Here is a 13083-nt window from a genome sequence, read left to right on the forward strand (position 1 = left end):
TGTGTGTGGTCACACTAACGCTTTTATTTTGTAAATGTCCGCCGATTTTGTTGTTATTGATTTAAAAAATAAAAAAAAATAAAACATGGGCGACATTTGTCTTAACACAAACATACTTAACTTAAAGACTCCCATTGAGCTCAACCCATAGGTTTAAGGCTTTTTCAGCTGTTGCAGCGTATAAAAATTAGGTGTTCTACCAACTGGGGCTATTCAAATCTTTGTAGTTTGTCAGAAATCAATAATTGAAGATAGTTTCGAAATAAACCCATACCCTTCGCCGTGATATTTTTAGAACAGTCACGTGACAGTGTATAGCGAGGCGATTCTATGTTTAGAACATTTACCGGAAACGGATTTCCCCTACAAACAAAGATGGCTTCTCAAGATGTGAAAGATCGTCTTCGATCTATGCCTCCAAAAGTATGTTTGCCTCCTACACCACCTGCTGTGCCTGTTGCCAGAGTTGCAAGCACGGCTTCGGCCAAGAAAAAAAAGAAAAAGCTGAGGGAGAAATTGAAAGTTTGTTTGACCAGCCAATTCGAACGATGGGGGGCCCTCCGAGGACAGGTGTTTGCCAAGACACCTCATTTGTTGAAACCTCACAACAGATCAAAAGCAGACACGGAACTTTCTAGAATCCTCATGGACGCGTAAGTATCGTTTAAATTCAATTCAAATTCCTCCTTTGTTCTTGTCATTTGCTTGTTTTGTTTTCTCTTTGAGTACCATGTTTTCAAATAATAATTTACAGTGACAGTGTGACGAACATTCGTTTCAAAACCAAAGTGTTGTTTCCAGTCAATCAGTGCTTTCTTGACTACTGTACTTCTTTTTCTGTTTTAGGTACGAACGAACTCAAGAGGCCGCATTGACTGACCCTCAACCAGGATGTTCTACTTGGGATATTGAAAGCAGGTCAGTGTCAATTGATACATTGTGAAAGTCAGCTTCACACAGAGCTCTGATGTACATTTACCAATTTGCTCAGCTGGGTGTAGTGAATGTAGGAACCGAATTTATTTCAAAGTGCATGGATTTTGTTTTTGTTCTTATTCAACAGAGCTGTGCAGAGACCAGACTTTGCTAAACAGCCTCCGCAGAAAACTTCCACCCCAGGGCAGCTCCTGCAGCAAGCAAAAGTCAGCACCACCCCCGACCTCTCCTCTGTCCCTAGTTCGTCCAAGCCGTGGTAAATGTATTTTGTAAACTGATAATTATAGATGAACATTCGTTTCATTTTTTTTTTCAGTCAATTAGCGCTGTATTGACTTCTGACTTATTTTTATGTTTTACTTTTAGCTATCAACAGATTCAAGAGGCCGCATTGACTGACCCTCAACCAGGATGTTCTACTTGGGATATTGAAAGCAGGTCAGTGTCAATTGATACATTGTGAAAGTCAGCTTTACACAGAGCTCTGATACATTTACCAATTTGCTCAGCTGGGTGTAGTGAATGTAGGAACCGAATTTATTTCAAAGTGCATGGATTTTGTTTTTGTTCTTATTCAACAGAGCTGTGCAGAGACCAGACTTTGCTAAACAGCCTCCGCAGAAAACTTCCACCCCAGGGCAGCTCCTGCAGCAAGCGAAAGTCAGCACCACCCCCGACCTCTCCTCTGTCCCTAGTTCGTCCAAGCCGTGGTAAATATATATATGTACTTTGTAAATTGATACTCATACTCATAGACCGTTTATTGACAGTAAATGGGGTTCACAAAAACTTAAAAAAGAAATGTTGGGAAGATTGGTTTCAGATTTTGTTCAGTTTGTCAGTTTGCTAGTTTCATGCATTTAAACACATTTTAATCAGGTGATGGTCAGAGTTGATTGTTTGACATTTTTCAGTACACCTTTATCAGGTGTGGAGCCATTCGAGGAGGAGCCAGAACTTGAGATTGAAAAGTGAGTGCATTTACTGAACATGGTGCAGTGTTGATTTTGGTTGGCTGGTTACACCGGTTGTATATTGTCTCCCTTGCACAAATAACTGTCTTGTTTAAATCAAAAACCGCTATCTATTTACAAAGTTCTAAATGCTAAACTTTAAATCGTCTCCACAAGTGCCAGTGGGTTCACATTATCGATTGATTCAAGGTGTGTTAAATAGTCAAATCATATTTATAAATAACTTTTTTTTTCAATTATAGGACTGATCAGCCTGCCAAAGAAGGGAAAGGGATGAGGTCAAAACGGTAAGCTTGTCATTGTTTGTTATCTGCATTTGAGTTGAGTTGGCAAACTGTCGGCCAGAGATCAACACCAGCCGGTTACCTCAGTTTACAATGACGGCAGTCATTAGTGTCTACTATTGTTGATTGTTGAGTTGGTTGCTGGTTTAGTTATACCAATTATTACTTCTTGTTTTTTCAAGATAATGAAATGTAATGTCAACAGAAACTGGATACTGTTGAGGGGTGTTTTGATTTACCCAGTACATCTAGTTCTTGTTTGCATGTTTTAATACATTATAATTACCATTTTTATGTTTACAGGCAGAACATTGACCGCTCCTTTGTCAACCCTCTCAAGTAAGTGTAGTATTATTAAAAAAGCTAATTTGTAAAGAACCATGTGAAAATAATAATGATGAAAAACAAGACACACACACAAACAATGAGAATATTCTGATAATAAAGGTCATTTGATGATTTTTTATGTTTTCGGAGATACATGTAGTAGTATTATAGATTGGCACTGCAGGCACATTTTTTCTTGTTTGTCAGTTGACAACTTACATTATTATTTTGAGTGATGCTAACTTTGTTTTCAATGTCTCTCTTGTGCAGCATCACTGTTGAATTCAGTGATTTAACCTGTGATGGTGATTTAGATGGTGATGACAGCGACTTTGATGTCGATGATATCGAGCTGGAATCTCAAGACGCCAGTTTTTTTCTCACCATGGATGTGTATGTTTTGCATTTCTTATTAATGTGTTGCTTTTGTAAGAATAAAACAAATTCTAATCTATTTCATTTGTATGTAATGTATACATGAATTTATACATTTATGTTGTAAAATGATTAAAATGGTTTCATTCTTCTAGGGAAGTCTAATCTACATCAGACTGTATTGCACACTGAATGTTATTATTATTTTTTATTTATTCCTATGTGTCAGGGATGAAAAGTATGCCAAGGAGGCAGACGAGGTGGCCTTTGAGGAGGTGGCGTACGGCCAGCAGGAGGACGAAGAGACAGGTGATGCTGACACTGCGGAGGAGGTGGAGTTAGGACCAGGCATCACCAGGATAGCCACAGCAGACCAGTGCCAGGACATTTGCAACAGCACACTGTGCCTAGCATTTGTCCACCAACTAAAGGCACTGGCTGCTGTGAGCATCAGGAAATGCTCCACTGCTGGGTGTGAGCATGTTCCTGCCGTGAAGGAGGGCTTCACAGGCTCAGCACTGTACCTCAGATGGGTGAGAACATTTTATTTTTTACTCACATGCGAAGCAAAAGTCAGTCTATGTACTCACCTGGTTCATCTGTCCGTCTGGCCGTTCATTCGTTAAAAACTAAAATGTTGAATTTATCTTGGACACTACTAAGTCTAACAGCACTAAATGTGGCATGATGGTTCAGATTTCAGAATGCACTTAGGCTTCATCAACTCATTATGTTTGTACATGTATATGTTCCTAGTAATCCTACTGACAGTGACACATTGAATTTTTATAAAGTCATTTGCATTTTTGTTTTTTTCAAATCTGATCTGTGAATTTCAGGAATGTGTGAAAGGCCATGTGAGCCACACATGGTGTGCCCAGCCCACCCTGCCCAACAAAATTCACTGTGGTGATTTTCTAGTCAGCACATGTATCCTCCTAAGTGGAAATAATTATGCCAAGCTGGCGTTGTGGGCGAAGGTGCTGAACCTGCCCTTTCCTGGTGCTACCTTCCACCAGGCTGTCCAGAAACATTATGTGGTGCAGGTAATTAAAAAACAGTTAAAAAATAATTTATAATGTGTGTGTATAAAATGGAAAGAAAATGGAATTTGGATATTGATAGTTGTGTTGTTTATGTTTGCCTGCCAGTTTGTGTTAATATCTATGCATGTTTGTTTTTACCTGTTTAAATATTGTAAAGCGCTATGAGTAGATTGTCTAGAAACGCGCTATATAAATGTCCATTATTATTATTATTATTATTATTGATCTCTATCTTTATCTCTAGCAAACTCAAAGCGCGGCAAAGGTTGCACTATACAGGCGCCCTACTCACGGCCCAACGGGGATTTGAACCCGGGTTGCTGTATCCCTGGGGAATCGTGTTCACCACAGAACCAACCGGCCACCCTAGTTACAAATGATGTTTAGAAACTAAAAGCAACCCATTCTCGTTATGTATTCAGATGTTTTGTAACAAGTATGGCATTTTTTGTTGTTGTCTAGAACAGTTGACATAGTCTAGTCTGTGAGGCAAAATTCTTGCTTTGTGTGTCCCTCAGTGACTGTCCCAACTCACAAGAATATAGATATATAACTTTGTTTTCCATTTATCATAAAGGCTGTGAAGGACACATGGAAGGACCACCAACGAGCCATCTTCGACTCATTGGCAGAGCAAAATTTGGTTGTTCTGGGTGAGTGTTTGTTGTTCTTTTGTGATTTATGTTTGACCCCTTTGTCACTGTTGTGCCATTTCAGAAATATAATGTATCCAATGCTGTAGACTTAACCCAACCCCACCCCCCACCCCCCCAACCCCACAATAATATTGAAATGAATGTCTAAAATCAACTTTATATTTTCTATTTTATTTCTCAAAAGCAAAACATGATGTGATGCAGGACATAATATTCAATTTTGGACATTGTATCAAGGCGTGCTTGCTTTTGAGAAATAGACTGAAAGAAAAAGTTACATTTTCATGTAACCCACTGAAATTGACTTCCTGTTGTCAAGTGACGGCAGAGCACTTTTTATTGAACATTTATTTTGTTATGTCATTCCATTTTTGTGTGTGTGTGTGTGCAGGAGATGGACGCAATGATTCACCAGGTCAGTACGATTATTGCAGACCTGCATTATTCAATGACCCAATATATACCATGTCCCCAATTTTACATAGTCATTGGAATATTAGAATGTGCTATTTACCATCATGTAGAATGATATAGTCTAGGCGCTTGAGTAATTGGCTTGCCTGTGTTCTCGTAACCATGTTAACAAACAACTGAGCTTAGAAAAGCCTTGCAATTTTGATGTCCGGTCAGAGAATATTGTTTGCAGGTTTCATCATAAATGGTTACTTTTTAATGGTGCATTGAATTTTCAAATAGGTCATTGCGCACAGTACTGCAGCTACACTCTTATGGAGGCTGAGACCACAAAGATTCTCTCTGTCCAGTGTGTGGACAAACGGGAAACACAGCGAAAATCCACGAACATGGAAAGGGTTGGATTTAAGAGGGCACTGGATGAGGTAGTGCTTGAAGGTGAACGGGTGGACACCACTGTTGATGAGGTCGTCACTGATGCCCATGTGGGAATAGCTGCAGATATGAGTATGTTCTGTTTCCTCTTTTCCCCCCTTTGTGTGTGTGTGTGTGATTAACAGTCAATTATATGTTAGCGGTAATTTATTATGCAACATTTATTATCTATACATACATCAGTCCCATCTGGATGGACAGTGCAGTGAGTTAGAATGCTTAATTTCAAGATAATATACCTCTTGCCCACTTTGGGGATACAGTTTAGAGTGTGTCACCATTATTGTCTCTTTAGCAGCTGTTGTTCATTGTATTATGTGTGCATTGCTAAGCCCTTTTCATTTAATTTGGGCTGGTCATTTTAGCAAACATTTTAAAAATGTATGCACCAAATATTTGATATTGCAAATGAATATATTTTGTTCTTTGTTTTGTCAAAAAGAGGCGATCGGAAAAAAACATTCCCTTGATGTGTGGCATGTTGCCAAAAATATTGGCAAGAAGCTAGCCAAGGTACGTATGTTGTAATTGTGTTATAGTTTGATACAATTTTGAAATATTGTGAATGCTTTATTGGTTTTCTCATGTTTTCTTTGGTTTGTTTGTGTGTGTATCTTTACATTTTACATTTGCATTTTCTTCTTAGATTGCTGCAGGCAGTAAAGGTCGCAAGCTGCAAAAGTGGATCCCTTCGATAGTGAACCACTTTTGGTTCTGCTGCCAGAAGGCTGACACCAAGACAAAGTTCATGGTAACCTGTTTGGTCATTGTCTTGTTTGGTTATTTGTACGGTTTCATTTACAAATAATAATAGCACGTCAATCACAATTATGCACTAATTTCAATAGTTTGAAAAAAATCAGGCATGTATAGTTTTCTGAATGTGTCTGTTCCATTCCAGGGTATGTGGCGAGGAGTTTTGCAACATGTTTGCAACATACATTCTTGGGATGCTGGTGCCTGGTGCTGCGACCATGAAGACCTGGGCGGGGAAAGGGAGGATGGGAGGGCCTGGCTTGATCCTCAGGAAGACCGTGCCCTAGTGAAACAGCTCGCCTCTGTGGTCTTAGACCAGACTCTGATCCAGAAAGCAGAGTTGGTCATCACAAACAGGTTAGAAGATTATTATTACTCACTATTGAGGGAGAAATCAGGGAACTGTTTACAGTGTGCATGAAAGGAGATTATGTGGGTGCAACAAGTATGAACTTGTTTGTGTGGTTTTGTAATTACTAATACTCGATGTAAAAATCAGGAGTTGTAGTGCTCATACTGATGTGTGCTGGCCAACATTATACAGTGGAACTCTGTTATAGTGAATATAAGAATTTCGCTGTAACAGGGTTGATTTATATCATACAGTGAGGTAAATAAACAAGAAAACCTATCGCTACAGTATCAGCAGAACATCACTGTAAAATATTTAATGATAAGCGTGTTCACTTCTACCATTATATATAATACTTTCTTTTTACATACAGGAGCACATGCCCCCTGGAGGTGTTTCACCAACATTTGTTGATGTATGCGGGCAAAAGGTTTGCGTACACACCTCCGGTTTATGAAGCCAGGATTCTGTTGGCAGCCATGGACCACAACACTCATGCTGGTCGACCCTTGGCGACTTCAAAGGATGGCAGAAAGAAGTAAGTACATGTATTGAAACACACTCAATGCAATGTTTTTGTTGTTTGTTTTTTTCACAGGCCAAACATGTAAATTCAGGCTTCAAGTTCTAGATGTATGATCATGTCCTTGGCATGTTTAGTTATATTATGACATTCAAGGCCATTACAAGGGTTAGTGTCAAGCATTTTAGTCATAATTGTTCTTGTTCTATGTTGATAGGTATCACAGATGCTTCAATAAGAAAACCGGCCGCTGGTCGGTATTCCCTGTGAAGGTCCCAAAGACCTACCACCACATTCCAGCCCTGAAGCTGCGAATCATGGAGATGAGACTACAAGACCCGTTGCCACTGCACAGGAAAAAACCTCTGGCACAAGAGGACCCAAGGAGACTGTCAACACACCTGGCAGCAACCTCCCCACCTCCAACTAGTGAACTTGTTGCACAGAAAAAATCTCGTTTTACCTGAATGACGGTAGCAGTTGAGCTGGTAGTAGCCCAAAAGGAGGCAGAACATAAGGAAAGAGTGTCAAGTGGGATAATTATTACCTCCCTTTTTGTCTGCGGTTCTGTTACAGTTGTTTTTGACATGTGGAGAGGTACAACAATATGACACCAGTGGACTTTTGAAAGGCCCTTTTCAAGACAGCAATGTTTGTATGTGTGGGTAACCAGTAAAAATGCATAGACCCGCATAGTTCTATGGCATGGCTGTGTTTAGTTTTTTAATTTAATCTGCTGCCTTATCATGGACCCTAAATTGCGCTATTTCACCAATATAGATGGGAGGCTCTTGTATACATTGGCGAATAATGATTTTAATAATAACTTTGAAAAATAGTAATAACTTTGTGATTATACATTGGCAGACTAAATTTGCAAGAAAAGCATTTATCAATAGTTTCCAAAGCTGTATCATTTTAGTTGAGACTGTGTTGTATGATTTTCACTTCAAATTGATATCAATTGCCTTAGACTACATTTTGCTTCACAGGCTAGATTCAGGCGGCATAGAATGGCTGCAGGCACAAGAAACTCACATTGCAACACATATTATAATTGAGCATGTTGGAATGTTCGGCTGAAAATGTACCTCCCATTATAATTAAAGGAATGTCAGCGACAACCCACCTCTCAATGCAGGGACTGAGGGAGTGGTTGTGACATGGTGATCATGTTTTTTTTTTCTTTTCTTGTTTAGTTGAAAATATTGCTTGTGTACAATAATTGTTTATTCATGATACTAATGTGTGTGCGAGAGAGACTGAGGGTTTGTACAACATGTGTTAGTATATTCTTATTATGTGTGGCTGCAAGCGTGACTTAGCATATCTGTTTAGTTGGCTTTTGTACATGTTTACCTGGAAACAATATGAGAATAATGGTGGTAACGATACTTGATATTTGTCTGTCTGTTCATTTGTTTTTATGAGTGCGTTGTGGTGTGGTAATTGTGCAACAGTATGTCTGCTGAAAGAAAAGAAAAAAACAAAAAACAAAGACAGAAACTGTTTGTTGTCTGCAGATAAAGGGATGTACACCACTTTGAAAATGACTAAAGACTATTGTGTGTTTGTTGTGTGATATAAATTTAAAAACAATAACATCATGTTTCTTTTTCTGAACCCATTACAAAAAGTGGAAGTGATTCAGATTCTGTATTCAGAATTACACAATTTCAAAATCTGACAGCATAATTTACATGATATGACATTGTGTCACTGCTGGCACATGAACTTGTTTTGTTGTTGGTCAAATATACATTTATTAAAATTAACTTGTGGAGTCATACTAGTACATACAAAGTAAATGAACACAAACTTGTACAAAACAAACAGCTCAGCTGAAGAAACCATTTTAACATAATTTTCTAGTCAACCAAAATAACATTCTCATTTTCAAGACAAAATGTTTCTGTAATATTTTTCTTGCACTCAAAAAGTAATGTGTGCAAAAACCCATGGAAACAATCAAACAGCTGTTACAACCATACAGAGAGGCAATTAAAAATTTGAAAACTAAAAGTCAAACATGTCCAAGTCCTCAGGACATTTTGGTGCTTGAGGAAGAGACAGACGAAAAATATCCCTCCATGTTGTGTGTCGGTATTCAAGAGCAATTACCCCATCTACTGCAAGCGCGCTGGAATGTATCCTGTATAAACATTGTTGGGACTGGGGTAAGTATCCCGAATGGCCCACACACAACATGAAGGGATAGCCCTCCTGTTACCAGCCCCCAAACGACCATGCTGCCAGAAAACAAACTGGCGATAGGCAGCATGGCGATTGGAGGCGGCTTCGCCTCCCTCTTCCGCAAACACCAAAATGTCCACCCGCTGCCTCCTGCTCAGGTGTAGCACGAACGGATGTAAAATGATGTTCATCTCCTGCAAAAGAAAAAAGAAATAATAATTGTAATCATCAAAGTAACAACACATCACATTGACCCGGGTTCGAATCCCTGTTGGGCCTTGAGTGGGGCGCCTGGTAAAGTGCGACCTTTGCCGCGCTTTTAGTTTCCTACACAGCAAAGATAAAGCGCGTTGTAAATATCCAAATTTCATTTTTTTTCAAATACAAAAATAAGAAATACAAAAATAAATAAATAATAATAATTGGACTCCAAGGACTACATACCAATGTGAACTTCAAGGGAAGAGGAAAGTCGTTCACTAAAAGAAATTTGCTATTACAGTTTAGATTTTTGTCTAACAGAGAGAACCCAAGGGGGAAAAAAACCCTCTTCATTATAAGTGGAAAATCACAATAATAGAGTCCACTATAGTATGAGTACTAGCAGGTTCCACTGTATATCATTACATACAACTATATTACCCTGCACAAGTACACAATCTGACCATGACTGTGTTTATCTTTTTTTTCATGTAAATATTTTTTTAATAAATACTTTTTTATATAAAAAATGGGCATACGTACAGGCATTCTTGATATGCACTGAGTGCGGCGCTGGCAGCAGATCCGTTCTGCAGGTGTGGGCATGTGCCGACAATGTCGGCACACACACCAGTCCGGCCAGGCTGCATGGTCTGGTGATGGTGCAGGTGTTGGCACAGACGACTGATCGGCTGTTTTCAACAGAAAGCATTTTTATTTCTTAATTTATGATACATATTTTATGATTACCAATGTCAAAGTAAAAAAAATCAATAATGCACCATGGATGTAAATATATTTTTTTTGTTTTGTTTTTTGTATACAACAACAACAAAACCATTGAAAAAATACTTTCAGCAGAATGCAGAAACAAAATACTACATAGAGAGCTCACACAAAATACCACAATAATGACAAGAGCAAACTTATATCAGAACACCATAAAGCAGAAGTTACTTACCAAGCATGTCAAAAACAAGACCTGGTTGTGCAACAGCCAGGTCGAGGGCCAGTTGTCGCAGTTGTGCAATATCCAGCTGTTGGATCTGAGTCTGTAATAATGTAAAGACAACAAACATGTTTTAAAATGAAACATGTGTGCTGTTATCATTATCTGTGTATACATGCGAAAGACTTTGCTATTCATATCTCCTCATAATAATGTCAAATTAATTAAAAACACACCTGCAAGTTATTCCTGTGCTGCTGCGCAGTGGGGATGCCGGCCACATCCCACCTCCCTCGACCACCTCTCCCCCTGCCACTTGAAGAGCCCCGCTGCTGTGCTGTCGCCCCTCGTCCTCCTCTCCTCCTTCCTCTCCCCCTGTCTCCTCCTCTTTCGTTACTTGTGGAACATGTCTGAAAACAGCATTAATAAAACATTTGTGTCTTCAACATGAAGAACTAATTTACATCTAATGGTAACTTCTCCAATTCTCTCATCTATGTGTGCCAAACTAGCACATTTTCTCCTCAAACTATAGCGAAACCTGTGGTATCCAACAACGAAGGGGCCCAGACAAAAAGAGTTGGATACCACAGGTAGTTGGATACCACAGGTCAGATTCAGACTAAGTAATACGTATTTGGGTAATTCCCCAGTTGTATATCACAGGGTATTTGGATAAGACCAGTATGGATACCACAGATTTCACTGTAATGTACACATGAAAACACACCTGATCTTGTTCTTGAGGCTGACCACCTCCTCTTCCCCCTCCCCTTCCTCTCCTCCTCCCTCTCCCTCTGTGGGGTGCAGGCGAGTCTGTTTCATGATCACTCCGGCTTGTCTGAAATCAACAATAATAAAATAGTTGTATCTTCAGCATGTAGAACTAATTTTCATATAATTAATTGTAAGCTCTTCAGTCTCATCTATTAGAGCCAAAATAGCAAATGTTCTCAAACTAATGGACATGAAAACACACCTGATCTTGTTCTTGAGGCTGACCACCTCCTCTTCCCCCTCCCCTTCCTCTCCTCCTTCCTCTCCCTCTGTGGGGTGCAGGCGAGTCTGTTTCATGATCACTCCGGCTTGTCTGAAATCAACAATAATAAAATAGTTGTATCTTCAGCATGTAGAACTAATTTTCATATAATTAATTGTAAGCTCTTCAGTCTCATCTATTAGAGCCAAAATAGCAAATGTTCTCAAAGTAATGGACATGAAAACACACCTGATCTTGTTCTTGAGGCTGACCACCTCCTCTTCCCCCTCCCCTTCCTCTCCTCCTTCCTCTCCCTCTGTGGGGTGCAGGTGAGTCTGTTTCATGATCACTCCGGCTTGTCTGAAATCAACAATAATAAATTAGTTGTATCTTCAGCATGTAGAAATACATCTGGTAAGCTCTCCACTCTTTTTGTCATCTGTGAGTGCCAAACCAGTTTTTACTAGCAAATTTTCTCATCAAACTAATGTATATGAGAACACACCTGGGGGTATGGGTGGGGTTATGAGAGAAATACTTAGGTTAGGACTGCTAGACAGTCAAAGTCTTCTTCTGTCACATTCTTTGCACATGATTCTAGAGGGAGCAAAGAGGGAAGGAGGGCATCATCCATCAAACAAGTGATGACCAAGGAATAATAGAAAATTAAAAACCAACCGAGTACTTTATGCTGTTTACATGTTCTGAGCAAAAGTCCACAAGTACATTGAATGATTGATGTAGTGCTACAGGGATTACGACAGATCTAGAAGCAACCCATCGAAAGCAAAAAGAAGCTAAGAGGCATACAGCCTATGCTCCAAAGTTCATGAAGGCTGTTACCCTTTATAATTATCAAGATCTACGAGTATGCTTACTCTTACCGTCAAACTCAGAAAATGCGAGTGGGGCGGTTTTTGCGGTAGTGACATGAATGACTCTCACTCTGTCACTCTCATGTCGACAGATTGCTTCCAGTTCTTCTTCTTCTTGATAATGTAGAACACTTTTGGATCCCAAATCTAAATAGACTTAAGTTAGGGGCGAAAAGTTATTGCACGGCCTTTGAAACTTACCGATGGCGACGACATAGTGATGTTGTACTTGTCAATTGATAGCGGCAGTAGTGGCGGAAGTAGGGAGTTCCCTTGACTTCCGGTGACGATTACGCCAAAGGCCTTGTTGAATAATGTTTAGGCCTACGAATTCTTTTTCTCGAAAATATCGTACCAACAATTTTTTTCTGTGTTCGAATACTGTAGCCAATCCTCCTTCTATCAACTTTAAAGGACGTTTATGAGATTATTTGTACAAGTGACCAAAATGAATTAATTATTGAGCTACAGCCACATGTGTTACTTTAAAACAAGTCAAAAAATACTGGAATATAAAAGTGGTGTATTTAAAGGTAGCCCTTACGTTTAGCAACAACTTCTGTAACAATCTGCATACCCCCAATCTTACCAAGAATTTGTTAGAATGGGGGTATAAAAGAGGAAAAATATTAAAAGTATAAGGAAATAACTTCATCAAATGACACTGAACATAAATAAATTGCGGTACACAACACGCAATAAACGGAAAAAACTAACTCCAATCCCCATCACCCGATCCCCTGCATTGTGATAAATTCTACTGGTGAACTAAAACGATTTGAGATTTGGGGAAAAAAACACACATTAT

At 39.2% G+C, this 13083-nt stretch overlaps 2 protein-coding genes across 2 annotated transcripts; one reads left to right on the top strand and one right to left on the bottom strand.

The window, feature by feature from the left end:
* Positions 1–136: 136 nt before the first annotated feature.
* LOC138947818 (uncharacterized) lies at positions 137–8477 on the top strand. Its single transcript, XM_070319373.1, has 19 exons — positions 137–653; positions 847–918; positions 1064–1192; positions 1303–1374; positions 1518–1646; positions 1851–1907; positions 2153–2197; positions 2498–2533; positions 2792–2914; positions 3126–3429; positions 3736–3942; positions 4520–4595; positions 4990–5013; positions 5295–5519; positions 5890–5960; positions 6094–6198; positions 6349–6560; positions 6929–7093; positions 7296–8477. Exons 1-19 carry the CDS (start codon positions 331–333, stop codon positions 7543–7545), a joined length of 2625 nt encoding a protein of 874 aa, XP_070175474.1. The 5' UTR covers positions 137–330; the 3' UTR covers positions 7546–8477.
* An 865-nt stretch (positions 8478–9342) lies between these two features.
* On the bottom strand, positions 9343–11261 carry LOC138947819 (uncharacterized). The gene is made up of 5 exons (XM_070319374.1): positions 11152–11261; positions 10658–10831; positions 10434–10524; positions 10016–10164; positions 9343–9465 (listed from the first exon to the last, which is right to left on the bottom strand). Exons 1-5 carry the CDS (start codon positions 11244–11246, stop codon positions 9459–9461), a joined length of 516 nt encoding a protein of 171 aa, XP_070175475.1. The 5' UTR covers positions 11247–11261; the 3' UTR covers positions 9343–9458.
* Between the last annotated feature and the right edge of the window lie 1822 nt (positions 11262–13083).

The sequence above is a fragment of the Littorina saxatilis genome, linkage group LG14 (genome assembly GCF_037325665.1).
Source record: "Littorina saxatilis isolate snail1 linkage group LG14, US_GU_Lsax_2.0, whole genome shotgun sequence".
In the NCBI taxonomy this organism is placed as follows: Eukaryota; Metazoa; Mollusca; class Gastropoda; order Littorinimorpha; family Littorinidae; genus Littorina; species Littorina saxatilis.